This window comes from Macrotis lagotis, chromosome 8 (genome assembly GCF_037893015.1).
Source record: "Macrotis lagotis isolate mMagLag1 chromosome 8, bilby.v1.9.chrom.fasta, whole genome shotgun sequence".
Classification (NCBI taxonomy): domain Eukaryota; kingdom Metazoa; phylum Chordata; class Mammalia; order Peramelemorphia; family Peramelidae; genus Macrotis; species Macrotis lagotis.
In genome coordinates, this window is record NC_133665.1 from 18856395 (window position 1) to 18872229 (window position 15835).

Genomic DNA, 15835 nt, shown 5'->3' on the forward strand with positions numbered 1-15835 from the left:
ATCAAACTAAAGAGATTTGGAGGTATAAGGGAGCTTATGAGTACAATTATACCAATCCTGTTTTACAGATGATGAGGCTGAGGGGCAGAGATGTGATAATCATTCAGAATGATAATCAATCAGAATCATTCAATTAACGAATTAGAATCTGAGCCCAGCTCATCAGTCAGTCAGTAAACATTAAGCACTGTATATGTGGCAGAAGTCTAAATGCAGCAGCCAACTTTTCACTGCTCTGGGTTGCTTCAAGAATTGAAATACACTGGAGAATATTCCCTGTGTTGTTGACTGAATCACAGAGCTTTTCTGTTTTGGGTCCTTCGGTCTTTAGGGGGAAAAATAATGAAAAAAGAATACTGCTAAATTAGACTTGAAGAACCTATAACAAAGTGTGAAAATCCAAGGCCTCAGGGAATGTTAGATTTGTGATAATACTCCCCTGTGTAGTATCTAATGAAAATGTTTAAAAGAGGCATCTTAGTTAAGCATTTTAAACCAGATGCATATGTTAATAGTTTATGAGTGAGTTGGCACATGATTCCTTTTTTATTATTCCATATGACAGTCATGTTGATTTTACTATTGGGTTTTTTTTTTATTCTCTCCCTCCCCCTTTCAGTCACATTGTATGGAATATACTAAAATTTTGATATATGGTAAACATTGATGTTCCTCTTGGTGGGGGATGATTAAATGTGACTTGTCTGACAAGTTTTTGGTAAACTATGTGATAATCTAGAATCACAGGGACTTTAGGCTGAGACAGATCTTTAGAGATCATCTGGGTATTTTCCTATTTTTAAATGAGTGAAGTGCAAATATGATACTTAAAACCAATTTTTTTTTATAATTATAGAATCAAAGAATTTAGAGCTGAGATCTTTGCAATCATTTTGTCTGTCTTCTCATACCTGAAATAAGCAGAAGTTGGATTTGAATCCAGGTGCTTTACTTCAGAAGCCAGTTGTTTTTCCCCAAGACTTTGCTAAAACCTTTAGTTCTCAGGATTCATTTTTTTTAATAAAAAAATTTTTTAAATAAAAGTCAAAGGAAAATAAGCATTAATTATTGGACTACCTGCTAAAAATAAATTCAATTTCATTTTTGTTATGCTTTAACAAAACTTTTTAAATGTTTAAAAAAATACAGTTCAGGGTACAGTTTTGGAGCCTATTCTAGTACGACAAACTAGAAAACATACTAATCTTGATTTGTCTATTAATTTGTTGGATAGTCTTCTATCAGTCTGTCAGTCCCTATCATTCTGCTGATATAAGAACCTTCAGATTCTCCAAATATGAGATATTAATCAAGGGCTGGTGAAAGTTGAAAATTAAATATTCAACAAGAATACATTGCTATCATACCTATTGAGAATGTGATCTAGCAACTAAATAAAAAATTTAAAAGTCCATTTTTTGATTCTCTCTTTTCCTAATCACAGAAATTATAGTCAAAATCTGACCAACAAAATGTAACCTAGGTTTGGTATGTCATCCTTCCTAAGAAGGAACCTGAAGTAAAAGAATCTTTTTTTTTATTATTATTTTTTTAGGTTTTTTCAAGGCAAATGGGGTTAAGTGGCTTGCCCATGGCCACACAACTAGGTAATTATTAAATGTCTGAGACTGGATTTGAACTCAGGTACTCCTGACTCCAAGGACGGTGCTTTAGGCACTACTCCAACCTAGGCCCCCAAAACGATCTTTTAAAAGTAGAGGGTATTAAGATAATAAACAAGAGCTGGAAGGAGAGGAACTTGAGATGTTCTAGCTCAACTATCTCATTTTACAGATGGGTAAACTGAGGCCAAGGAAGGGGAACTAACTTCAGCAAGTTCACTCTAATAGCAATAAAAAAAAAGGACTGGATTTATGCAGGTGATCTGATTCCAGATCTTGTGCTTTCTGCACCACACTTCTTGATGACATTTGTCTGTGGGTTTGCTCTAAACAAGAGTAGACATGGGAGGGCCCATTCTTTACATAAATCCCGATTTTGGTGGGGAGGGGGTAGGAGAGGGAAGAGACTGGAAAAGTAGAGCAAAGGGATTATGTAATTTGTAAAGCCACACGGCGTTTGAGTCAGTGTGTCCAGACACCCCATCAGCACGATTCTGGAAGCCTTTGGGCCCCGTTTGCGAGCGGCAGCGAGGCTTCCCGGTTCCGTGTCCTCCGTCGTCAAACAGTGACACGGGGAAAAGTTCCAACGCGTGCGGCGGCAAGTTGGCTGGCAGCAGGGGGGCCAGGCCACGAGCGGCGGCCACCGATGACTTTTCCGACAGATTCTGTAAAGAGGAAGAGAAAAGGGGCAAAAAAAAAAAAGTTGGTGAAAAGAGTAAGATACGCAACACCCTATGCGACAAATTCAGCCAAAGGGACCCTCTTCATTCCCGTAGGGAAAACTCCTCCAGGACAGACGAGTCGCCACCTCCCCGGCTCGGAAGGCGACCGCCCTCTCCCGTCCCTTCTCCTTCCGGTTCCCCTGCCCCCCTCTCCCGCTAACAGGTGGGACGAGCGACCAGCCACCAGACGTCTACCTCCTCCCGTTGAATGCTGGGAGGGAGAGGCCTTTCCGGTTGCCCTCGGGCTTAGGCCACCGCCTCCCGCGAACTTCAACTCCCGTCACACCCCGGGAAAACCGCATCAGGGTCGCGCGGCACCTGCCGGGACTCGTAGTCCTCCAGCTTCCCGCCGCCCATAGACCGGCACGGATAAGGAAGTCGGCTGCGAACTACCAGGGCGAAGGTACGGGTGGCGGCGAGGGGTCAATCCGCACCGGGCGTGGGGTTGTTGGCGAGGGAGTCGGAGGTGGTTGGGGTTGGGGTGGGGGGGGGAGGGAGGAGATCCGCACACACTCGCACACACGAGGAGTGGGGGGGTGGTGGAGCCGCCGCCGCCTGTGCCGCCGCCGGGCTCGAGTCGGGTCCGAAGCTGTAGCGGCGCCGCCGGGGCTTCTCTCTCTGTCTCCCCCTCGTCCCTCTCCCCTCGTCCCCCTTCCCCCAAGCCGGCGCGCCCCGCTCGCCCCCCGGCCCTCCCCCCACTTCCCGCCCTCTCCCTTCCACACACACGGCCCCCCCGACCATGGATCCGGGCAGCGGCGGCGGCGGGAGCAGCAGCGGGAGCAGCAGCAGCGACTCGGCGCCCGACTGCTGGGACCAGGCGGACATGGAGGCGCCGGGCCCCGGCGGCGCCCCCCCGGCCGCCACGGCCGCCGCCGCCGCCGCCGAGGCCCAGAACCTCAGCGCGGCCTTCGGCCGGCAGCTCAACGTCAACGCCAAGCCCTTCGTGCCCAACGTCCACGCCGCGGAGTTCGTGCCGTCCTTCCTGCGGGGCCCGGTGCAGCCGCCGCCGCCGCCGCCGCCCCCAGCCGGCGCCACCGCCGCCCAGGGAGACGCCGCCGGAGCGGGAGGCCCCGCCGGCCCCAAGGGTAAAGGCCCGGGACCGGGGCGCAGGGCGGGGCCGGGGGCCGGGAGGCAGGCGCGGCGGGGAGCGCGGCCGGGGGCACATGGAGTGGGGGTGGGGCGCGCCCGCCTCCCGGAGGACGCCATGGGGGAGGGGCGGGGGGCTCCTGGGGTTCCCCCCACGTGGGGTGGTGACAGCGGCCACATGGAGCCGGGCCGGGGCGGCCAGGGTGGGGCAAAGATGGCCAAGGAGGCCGCGCGGGCGCGTGCGGGAGAGGTGGGCTCGGGCAGGTGAGGCAGCGGCCACCCGCCGCACCCATGATGGCCAGCCCGGGGCGGCGCGCGGGCGCGCGCGCGCGTGTGTCTGTGTGTCTGTCTGTCTGTGTCTGTGTGTCTGTGCGCACACGCCAAGAGGGAGCCGGGGAGTTGGGAGCAGAGACCCAACACTTTATCTATGTGTGTAGTCAGCTAAGGCCTAGCGAGAAGCATTCCTTGTCGTAACTTTTATTACTGAAACTGTGACACGTATTAAATTTATATCCTACCATATGCCCCCGAAGAACCTAAAGTGCATTGCCTTCCGAGAACGCAAATATTTTAATACTTGGGGTATAAAAACTTTTTCTTTCACCACTTATTTTTGTTAAAATGTCAAAATAACTTAGAATAGGGGACTTTGCACCACTTTGTATTAATGATTTAAATTATACTTAATTGGTTTGTGTGCTCTTTCTCACCAAACTCTAGGTTTTATACCTAGGCAAATCTTAATAATTCTCTTGGCATCAAAAATATTAAAGTTTTCATTTATTGTCTTAAAACCCCTTCAAGTTGCCTAGGATAGCTGATGTGCATTGTTTACACATTAAACATTTCAGTAACTTGCCCTATTTTTACCCCCCTTTAAACAAACATTTCTTGCAACTTAATAATTGGCCTAACTTTTTTTTGCTCATAGTTTATTAACTATGCTCCCTATGATTTAATGTGAAATGAAGATTGAACTGGCTTCTTAAATGGTAGCATCTTTTAGGTGTTGATTCTGAAGAAATGTCAGATGAGTCAGTGTGAAGAACTATTTAATTTGATGATTTTGAAAACTATCAATGTTGCAAATGGCTAAATGCTCTTGGATTTTATTGAATTTTCAATATTCACATGTACATAATTGTGACCTACATCATAGACTTTGCCAGTTTTTTATGTTAAGCTATGGACAGACTTAATTTCTTTAAAATAATTTGTATTATGTTATTTCACAGGTAAGTGTAAATGTAAAGGGGAGTTGAATATATAGGAGTTGAATATAGGAGTTGAATTTGGATTGTGATACTTTGGAAACTTGTGTCAGGAGTTTCTTAAAGTTGGCATAAAATGATGGCGTTTACAAAAAAAATTATTTGTAGAGCTTTAAGCACACATACACTTATAAGGATTTTTACAGCAGCATACTGTACTTTTGGGTTTGTTTTTTTAAAAATACATGTCTGGTCTTTAATTCCAAACTTAAAGAAAAAGTTAAGCTTCTATTCTCTTTGAAACAGGATATTTTGGTAGCCTATATTCAGTTAGTCTGTATATAATACTAACTTATGCTTAATGTAGTGTTTTTAGAATTTGTACTTGGGAAATTTTTGTTCCCAAGGTGCTTTATATGTGAATAGCACAATCAACTTTATGAAGTAGGTACTGCTGATATTATTTCTTTGTAAAAAAGGAGGAAAATTGGGGTTTGGAGAGAAGTTAAGTGACTTTCTCATAGTCTACACATCTAGTAAGTTTTTTCAATCAGGTTAGGAACTCAGTTTAATTTGAACTCCGAGCCCAGCACTATTTTACACATTATCTCTGTCAAGATTAAAAATGGAGGGGCAGCTAGGTGGCGCAGTGGACAAAGCACCGGCCCTGGAGTCAGGAGTACTTGGGTTCAAATCCTGTCTCAGACACTTCATAATTACCTAGCTGTGTGGCCTTGGGCAAGCCACTTAACCCCATTTGCCTTGCAGAAACCTAAAACAAAAAAACAAAAAAAGATTAAAAATGGCTATTACCTATTTCTTTTTTTGTGTGAACTTGTGAATTCCTTCTGCCAAACTGTTTACTTTATTTGGCCCATCCTACCTTTCTCAAGTACCACAAACATCACTTTAAAACCAACTAGACTTGGCTTATCCTGCCATCCTAGTTGATAATAGAGTTGTTAGAAAAGTAACAAGAGTAGTGTTCATTTTGAGGCATTCACTATATGTATTTCCTTTGCAGTAAATGAGAGATGTTTTCCTTGTCTTTATTCTTCTCCCTGCAATTTTAACTTTTAATCTTTTTTGTTTTAGTAGAGGTAGGAATTTTAAAATATAAGGATTTTCTTTTGTGAGAAAATTCCTGAGTCCAGGGGGTACTACTTAAAAAAAAGATAGCCTATTTTCTTTCAGAAGGTTATTTGGTGCCCTAAATCTTGTCAGTTTTATCTATGAAGTGTTGTCTTTGTGGTTTGAATGTTGTAGTTGATGCTGTTATGAGAGTTTCTCTTTTAGGAAAAGAACAGATGTTTTTGGATTAGTATTCCCTAAACTGAGATCTAATATCTTTTAGGATAGAACTGTAAAGTTGCATGATTTTGTACTATTCCAAGGCTAGAAAATCAAACCATCATGGAAGGATCAACTAGTAGAGTCAAGCAAATTTGAGTACATCCTAGAGTGAATCTCTGGGGGTGGGGGAGGTACCCAAATGTATTGTAGTAGTCTCTTGAAGTAAGGAAAGGACACAGGAGAAATCTAACATTGTTTTATATTTTAAAAACTATGCAATTAAGACTTAAGGTGATATTTAACTATATATTGTCTAAACTATTTAGGTATCAGAAAACTATTGGAAATATTTTGTACATTGGCACCTTTGCTGACCTCTTTAAAAGGTGGTTATCTTCTCCTTGGTCTTGTCTTGGGTGAATAGCTGTGATTTCCCCCTATAACCAGTAAAGCTGGTTTTACTCTCCCCCCCCCCCCCCTTTCAGGAATACCTTCAGTATTACCCCTCAATAACCAGTAGAGGGGGTTTCTTTTGAGCAAAGTATAATTCACCTTCATAGGAAATTAAACTCTACTTTATTGTCAGCATTGTTTCATCAGACATTGAATTTAGGGCTCAGGGCTGACGCTTGGGAGCTGTATGAAACCTCTTAAAATCTTTAAGTATATGATTCTGGGGAAGTGGTTGAGTGATGCTAATTTAAGAGTAGATATAGCCTTTCAAGTATATAAGCAAATTGATTTCTATATAGAGTCCTGGAATTAGACTATAAAAGTGAGCCCAAAGGTTAGGGTTTATGTTCATTAGAATAGGAAATTTTGTATGTTAACTAATCATTAATCTTTTATAATTTCAAATAGTTCTAATTTTTAAAAATTCCCCATGGTCTTTCATCTTTACTGTGCTTTCCTTCCCCACCCCTTCTCACAATAGCCTTAGAATTTGGGGCCTAATCTCTTGAATTCTTTTGAATGTTATAGTCTTAAAAGTTCAATTAATCTCTTTTTCATATGTGAATCAAGGAAATTGTACTAGGTGTCTTTTAATGTCATTACCCAATTTAGGGTTCTCTAAAGTTAATCTAATTGCTTCTATATGTTGGGCTAGATTACTGGAATATTGAAACTGACATACTTTTTTCTGGTGATAATTTTCTTAGTTTTAAAGGTTTTAGTCTTTGTTTTATTTTTATCATAATTGCTTAAAAAAAACCACAAAATAACACATCCAAAATCTGTTAACATGATAAACATGTCATTTTCCTGGTCTCCTTTTTTAAAACTCTAAAACTGTTTCCTCAGTGTTATTAAAATTACATAAGGGTCATCAGAGGTCCAAGAAGATCAGCTTGATAGACTTAAATTTGTGGGTTTGAAGGGATTAGATTTGAGACTTAGTTTTGTCTCTGAGTCAGAGAAGCCCTGAGTTTAAGACCCTTGGTAATTTTCCAGTCGGTCTTTTCTTAACTAAATCCAAATATGTCAAGCTCAAAATCACCATCTCTAGAATTTTAGAATTTGAGGGACTCTGGAGACCACTTGTGCCTTCATTTTGTAGATAAGAAACTGAGACTCAAGTATAACTAGAAGCTAGTGGGATTTTTTTCCCTTTACTGTTACCTTAGAATTGTTTTGTAAAAGTTTGTTATTTGACAATCATTGGAATATTAATTGATTTTTATGAACAATTTAAGATGGGTTATTTCATACTTATAGCTAGTTCTCCACAGGAAAACATTCTAGGACTAAAATTCTAGAGCTGGAAATAATCTGAAGATAATTCAGTCCTAAACTTTTTACTTAAAGGATACCAAGATCCCAAGCAAGGGTGGAGATGATTTGCACAAATCACACAACTGGTTAGTGTAAACTTGATTAGATCCTTTAAAGGATAGTCAGTCTCCAATCCTCTCTGCATCCTGATTGCCCTGTGTACTTCTTAAATGTACTATTTAATGGGATTAAGTGATTTGCCCAAGGTCTCACAGCTAGGCAGTCATGAAGTGTCTGAAGTCAGATTTGAACCTGAGTCCTCTTGACTTCAGGGCCAGTGCTCTATCCACTGCACTACCTAGCTGCCCCTTAAATGTACTATTTTAAAAAAAAGCAAATAGGGTGGCTAGGTGCACAGTGGATAGGAGTACTAGCCCTGGAGTCAGGAGTATCTGAGTTCAAATTTGGCCTCAGACACTTAATAATTACCTAGTTGTGTGGCCTTGGGCAAGCTACTTAACCCCATTGCCTTGCAAAAACTTTTTTAAAAAAAGGCAAATAAAAATTGATAGAGGCCTGAATTATTAAACCATGCTCCCCCCCATGGGACACCTAATAATATTAATAGAATGATGGTCATTACTGACATTTACCTTCCTCCTCTTTTCCTGCCATGCATATCTAGTTCTTACTGTTACTTTTTACTTTGATTGAATACTATGACTTTATGGATCCAAACAATGATGATACACATGAGAAGGACTAGGACTTAGTCAATAGGAATCTAGAAGATCTGGGTTCAAGTTTCATTCTCTGTGCCACTATAGACAAATAATTATTTTTTGGCAAGGCAATAGGGTTAAGTGACTTGTCTGAGATCACATTTGAACTCAGATCCTACTGATTCCATATCCAGTGCTGTATCCACTGTGCCACCTAGCTGCCTCCTTAGACAAATATCTTTTTTAAAAATTTATTTAAGGCAATGGGTTAAGTGACTTGCCCAAGGTCATCCAGCTAGGCTATTATTAATTATCTGAGGCCAGGGCCAATGCTCTATCCACTTCGCACCTAGCTGACCCCAACAAATAATTCTTGACTATAAATTTCTGAATAGTTGCAAATCTATCTTGGTAGCTAGAGTTTCTTCATTAAGATTTCCCTGTACACCCCCAATGAATTCATAAGAAAGGCAGCAGGTGTGCAAATTATCCACTCCCAACCCCGGGGAGGTAGTGTCAAAAAAATAACAATACAGGACATTTGTTATCTGTGGTGCCATTTTTTAGTTTTTGCAAGGCAATGGGGTTAAGTAGTTTGCCCAAGGCCACACAGATGGGTAATCATTAAGTACCTGAGGTCAGATTTGAACTCAGGTACTCCTGACTCCAGGGCTGGTGCTCTATACACTGCGCCACCTAGCTGCCCTCACTTTTAGGATTTTAAAGTTTTTTGTTGGTTTCAGTCATTTATAGTGTTTCATATTTGGGAATTGCTTTACAGGTAACTTTGTATTTAATAATGGGAACTTCCTTTCTGCTTATCATGGGTGCCTTTCTGTTTAGAAAATTTCCACATCTACAAGCAGCTCTTAGGTTGAAATTCTGAAGTATGAGGAAAATTTTAAAAATTTGAAAGAAAACATGGGGGGGAAGAGCCTAGGAAAGTTTTTTTTTGGTTGTAGATAGATGATAAATTGCAGTAGAGAGGAGAGATCTTAAGTGAGCAGGTCAAAATTTTGCTAGTAACTACCTTTAGTATACTCAGGAGTCCATCATCCTAGGTACACAACACAGACACACCCACATACCCACTCTGCCTATAATAACTCAAGTATTAAGAAGAACTGATTTTTTATTTCACAATTTTAAATCCATCCTTTATCACTGAGGGCCAATCTTATAGGCTTGGGTTCCTGTCCAGTCTTAGATCCATACTGGCATTTGTGACCCTGGGCAAATAACATTCTTTCCGAATCCTTAACTCTTCCAGAGAAGGTACAGAATTGCACTGGTGAAGGAACCTTATAACAATGAAATCACAATTCCCAGGTTGCCAGTCCTGGCCCTTCACCCTACCCACCTATTCCTAGTCTCATGACTGAGAAACTCAGCTTTGAGAACTAAGAGAATAAATGAAGCCTACCAATGCCGGCCTGCCACTTAGACTACTAGGAGGTAAGATTTGGAAGAAGTTCTCCAGAGCATGTTTTATTTTACTCTGTCCAAGTCAAGTAGCTTATTACAGGATGTTCTTTGTTCTGTCTGGTAGGAGAGAGTGATTGCACCAGCAAAGTTCAAATTTGTTATGAAAAGTTGGAAAAATACTGTGAAGGGGGAAGAAAGGAAGTTAAGCCGTTGGGATCTAGGGCTGAGAGTAAATAGGAAATATCTTCAAATATCACAATTGTATTTCTCTTTAGAAAAATAAATTAAAATAGATTTGATAACATTTCAGTAGTAGGTCAGAATAGTTATCCCAGAATTTCTTCAATTCATTAATTTCTTTAATGTTCCTGATTTAGATGTAGAGATTGCATTTTGTACCTTTTTGAAAATCATTGGACCTTTTCTGTCTTCCTGAATCATAAAACTAGGGGGGAACCCAATAACCAACTCCATATCCATTTCTTTTTGTAGGGGAATTCAAGGATAAGAGCAGTAGGTTTATCAGTACCTTCAGTGTGCTTACTATTCTGCTCATGGTTTTGGTTTTTATTCTGAATTGAACTCACCCAGAGCAGACCTATAGATATATTTAAGGCACTTTTAGATATCCTTAGTCATCTGATAGATATTTCTAAATCAAGTTGTGGTGCCAAACACTGTGCTATGTGCTAGGGATACAAAGAGCTGTGTGTGTGTGTGTGTGTGTGTGTGTGTGTGTGTGTGTCTGTAAACTAGTGAATTCAGGACCATTCTGTTACCAGTGTATTTTTATACCTTTGAAAAACAAATATATCCTAGTTCCTACCTTTGAGCCCTATCCTACCCATTGTGCATTGGGAAACAGTTTTGAGTTCTGGATTTCTTTGTAAATCTAAGAAGCTGTTAGCACTGTGTATATGTATATATGTTTATATTACATTTTTGCATATATTAGTAGCAAGTCATGTTTTTTTAAGAAAGATTTTATTTATTTTGAGTATTACAATTTTTCCCCTAGTCTTGCCTCCCTCCCCCCACCCCCCATAGAAGGCAGTCTGTTAGTCTTTTTTTTAATGTTTATTCTCATTTTGTACAAATAATTTTTTACATTAATAAAATATTCTTGTTTAAGAGTAAACAAAATACCCCCTCCCCCATATAGAGTTGCTTGAGCGATAAAGTAAAGGGGAGAAAAAAATTAAAATAAAAAAATAATAGTAATAATTGCACGTATGGCCAAGTGGCGCAATGGACGGAGCACCAGCCCTGGAGCCATGAGCACCGAGCCCACATCTGGCCCTGTAGACCCAACAGTCACCCAGCTGTGTGACATGCAAGCCACCCGAACCCCATTGGCATAGAAAAAGAAAAAAAGAACCAAAATAAAATAAAATAGTAATAATAGTAAGGGTGGCTGGGTGGCAGACAGAGCATTGGCCCTTGAGCCAGGAGCACCCGGGTCCAAATCCGGCCTCAGACAACCAAAGATCACCCTGCTGCTGTGCGGCTCTAGGCAGGCCACCCAGTCCCATTTGCCCTGCACCCCCAAATAATAATAATAAAAAATGTGCTTGAGTCTTTGTTTCAACACCAACAACTCTGTCGTGGGTGGATCCCATTTTTTATGGTAAGTCCATCGCAAAAGTTACTTCCATATTTTTCCAACATTGCCATTGCTGATCGCAACTCCCTCCTTTCTTATTTCTCCACTACCATGTACTATATTTTCTCTCTCCTTTCACTCTGACTCTGCTGTAGGGTAGCTGAGTGGTGCAGCAGACAGATCCCTGGTCCTGGGGCCAAGAGGCCCTCAGCCCCCATATCACCCCTTAGGCCCAGCATCCACCTGGCCCTATGGTCCTGGACAGGCCATCCAATCCCAGCCCTTACAAGAAGTAAAAAAGAAAATGTGTTATATCTGACCACTCTCCCCCCATGGTCCATCCTCTCCTCCATCATTCACATCCCACCCCTTCTGTTCCCCCCTCCTTCTTACTCCAGATGCCTATACCCTTAGCCACCTCTGATGAGAGCAAAGTTTCCCTCATTCCCCCTTGCCTTCCCCCCTTCCATATCATTGTAATAGCTCATTGTAATAAAGAAAAATCTTATTATATGAAATATCTTGGCCTGTTCCCCCCTCTTCCTTTCTCCCATTACATTTCCCTTTTTTTCTATTGACTCCATTTTTATACCATATTTTATCTTCGAATTCAGCTTTCTCCTGTGCTTCAACTATAAAAGCTCCCCTCTACCTGATCTATTAACTGAGAAGGTTCATATGAGTATTATCAGTGTCATTTTTCTATACAGGAATACATGCAGATCATCCTCATTAAGTCCCTCATATTTTCCCCTTCTCCTCCAATCTCTATGATTCACCTGAGTCCTGTATCTGAAGATCAAACCTTCTGTTCAGCTCTGGCCATTCCAACAGGAACATTTAAAATTCCCCTGGTTCACTGAAAGTCCATCTTTTTCCCTGGAAGAGGACATTCAGCCTTGTAGTTGATTCTCGGTTGCATTCTAAGCTCTTTTGCCTTCTGGTATATTATATTCCAAGCCCTATGAGCTTCCAATGTAGTTGCTGCTAAGTCCTGCGTGATCCTGACTGCAGCTCCACGATATTTGAACTGTGTCCTGGCTGCTTGTAATATTTTCTCTTTGACCTGGGAGTTCTGGAACTTGGCTATAATATTCCTAGGGGTTGGTTTTTGGGGATCTCTTTCTTGGGGGGGATAGGTGGATTCTCTCTATTTCTATTTTGCACTCTGCTTCTAGAATATGAGGGCATTTTCCTGTAGTAATTCTTTGAAAATGATGTCAAGGCTCTTTTTCCTGATCATGATTTTCAGGTATTCCAATAATTTTTAAATTATCTTTCCTAAGTCTGTTTTCCATATCAGTTGTTTTTTCAATGAGATATTTCACATTTTCTTCCAGTTCTCCATAACTTTTTGAACTGTTTTATCCATTTGACCTAAGCTGGTTTTTAGCATGCTATTTTCTTCAGCATTTTTTTTGGATTTTCTTGACTAAGCTGCTGACTTCATTTTCATGTTATTCCTGCATCTTTCTCATTTCTTTTCCTAATTTTTCTTCTAACTCCCTGATTTGATTTTCAAAGTCTTTTTTGAGCTCTGTCATAGCCTGAGCCCAATTTCTGTTTTTCTTGGAGTCTTTAGATGCAGGAGCTTGTGCTTCCTCATCTTCAGACTGAGTATTTTGATCCTTCTTGGGCTCACAGGCAAAATATTTCTCAATAGTGTTCCTCTTATTTCTCTGCTTGCTCATTCAGCCTGAGCCTGGTTTGGGGGTATTTCCCGAGCTTTTGGGACACTCCCACAAGGGTCTCAGTGTGTGAGGCTCTGTCCTCCCTCTTGGTCTGTGAATGACCATATGGGCCCTCCTCTGCCTACGGGGCCGAGGTGGGGGGGGCACTGCTGTTCTATGGGGGGTAGCCTAGACTGCTATCAGGAGCCCCAGAGTCCTCTTCCAGAAGCAGAGGACCTAGCTCTGCAGTCTCTCTTCACTCCCCTCCCTCAGCTCAATGGGCTCATGCCCTGGAGGCTCCTGCTTGGGCAGGTAAGAGCTCCAGGCTCTGCATGCTTCTGTTCCTGGTTCTGGGCTGCCAAAAAGAAGCTGCTGGCTGTGTGCCCTGAGGGCTGGGCTCCACGTGCTCACTCTGGCAGAGGTTCCCCCACTTTGTGCCTGGTGCTCCCCCTGGGTGTAGCTCAGAGACTCTCCTGCTCCTGTGAGCCACAGCTTCCAGTGCCCTGGGGCTGCCTCCCGGAGGCTGAAGTTCTTTCACTCTGGCAGGGGCCCCTCCGACCCCGGGGAGCAGAGCCTTTCTGCTCTTTTCCAGGTTACCTTGAGTAGGAGAACTCAGTCTGTTAGTCTTTACATTGAGGCTGGATTTGAACTCAGGTACTCCTGACTCCAGGGCCGGCGCTCTTATCCACTGTGCCACCTAGCCGCCCCTAACTCAATTTATTATAATGGCTCTTTAATTTTTAATTTGAACCTTTTCTCAGTAGGATTCTGTCTTGTGATATCTTTCATAGTATAAATAATATTCCTAAATTCCACATCACATTCCAATATGACTAAGCAGCATTGACTTTTCAAAATTATATACATTATAGTATAACTGGACCATATTTATTCATTTCTTTTGTTGACCTTTTTTGTTAGTCTTAATGTGAGCCATATAATATTGAACGTCCATCTTCATAGATAGCTGATTGTTTTTAAACATTTTATTTTGAGTTTTACAATTTTTCCCCTAATCTTACTTCCCACCCCCCACAGAAGGCAATTTGCCAGTCTTTACATTGTTTCCATGGTATACATTGATCCAATGTGATGAGAGAGAAATCATATCCTTAAGGAAGAAACATAAAGTATAAGAGATAGCAAAATCAGACAATAAGATAGCAGTTTTTTTTTCTAAATTAAAGGTGATAGTCCTTGGTCTTTGTTCAAACTCCACAGTTCTTTCTCTGGATACAGATGGTATTCTCCCTTGCAGACAAACCCAAATTGTCCCTGATTGTTGCACTGATGGAATAAGCAAGTCCATCAAAGTTGATCATCGCCCCCATGTTGGATAGCTGATTGTTTTAAAATAGTTCTATTTTTACCTCAAGAGTTTTTGAGATGTCTTGCTTTATAGCTTTGAAATGGTTTATTAAGACTATGGGGACACAGGGGGCAGCTAAAAAAAGAATATGGGGACACAATTGTGGGTAAAAATAGTAAATATGTTTCCCTTTAAGTTCCATGTAAGTGCTTCATTGTGTTACAGAGGTGACTCTCCAAAGCTTTTAGCAGAGCTCAAGTTTTGATAAGCTTTATAGGAATTGTAAAGGATTTTCATAAAGGTCCAGTAAGGGATCATGTGCATCTTTTTTTAAATTAAATTTTTTTTCTGATTTTATATATAGTTTTCAGCATTGATTTTTTTTGTAAGATTTTGAGATCCACATTTCCTGCCTCCCTCCCCATGACAACAAATAATCTGATAATAGGTTATATACATACAAATCATGTTTAACACATTCCCTTATTAGTCATGTTATGAAAGAAGGGTCATGTGTATCTTGAAGAAACATTATAGATAAGCTGGAAGGGACTCCACACTACTAGATTTGACAACTTGGTGATAAATATTTTCAATTGTGGAAACTCATGAAGACTGTATTCTGAACTGCAGAAGAGTTATTAACAAAATGGGTGTGGCAAAACACAGATTCTTCATTTAAGTGTGGAAATGGTACTATAGAAAGGATGATTGGGGCGGCTAGGTGGCCAAGTGTATAAAGCACCAGCCCTAGAGTCAGGAGTACCTGGATTCAAATCCAGTCTCAGACACTTAATAATTACCTAGCTGTGTGGCCTTGGGCAAGCCACTTAACTCCATTTGCCTTGCAAAAACCTAAAAAAAAAAAGATGATGAATTGGAACCCCAAAGATCTTGGTTTTGAATCTCAGCCCTGCTACTTTTCTCCCTATATGACCTCATTAAATCATTTAATCTCTTTGATTTAGAAATGAGAAGGTTGGATTAGATAGTGACTAATGATTGTTTTAATCTACATTGATGATCCTAATAATTTCAAGGAGATCAGAGTTTTAGGGTTCAATTGAGTAAATATTTATTGGATGGCATAACCTATGCGCCTTGGAAAATAGAGAGTAAAAAACACAATCCTTTCTGTTGTAAAGTTTATATTGTAATAGGGGAATATGACATCAATAACTACAATATATAATTATGTAGGATGTGAAAATTCACTTGGAAAAAAAGGCTATGTAAAGTCAAAAAGTAAAAATTAGGGTTTTTTTTACCTATTTTCATAGAAAGCCTCCTGATGGAGGGGGCAATTCAGTTTATCTTTAGAGGACATATAAAAGTTTAGTGGTGTTGAGAGGAAATTTTAGGCATTGGACCACAGAAATAGAAAAAAATATAGGTTATAATACAGTTCCAGTTTGTGGAACTATATAGAGGGAAAGTTGTATAAAAGAATGGTATTAGT

At 41.0% G+C, this 15835-nt stretch overlaps 1 protein-coding gene across 4 annotated transcripts in view; it reads left to right on the forward strand.

The window, feature by feature from the left end:
- Window positions 1-2589: 2589 nt before the first annotated feature.
- The window catches only part of GSPT1 (G1 to S phase transition 1), a 46290-nt gene continuing 33044 nt past the window's right edge, over window positions 2590-15835 (forward strand). For 2 of the 4 annotated variants that reach the window (XM_074196454.1, XM_074196457.1), the window contains exon 1: window positions 2993-3429. In XM_074196454.1, the coding sequence (XP_074052555.1) occupies window positions 3084-3429 (346 nt within the window). In that variant the 5' untranslated portion in view covers window positions 2993-3083. Of the gene's footprint in view, window positions 2748-2991; window positions 3430-15835 lie in introns of those variants that run through there. The other 2 variants (XM_074196458.1, XM_074196455.1) reach the window with 2 other exon arrangements.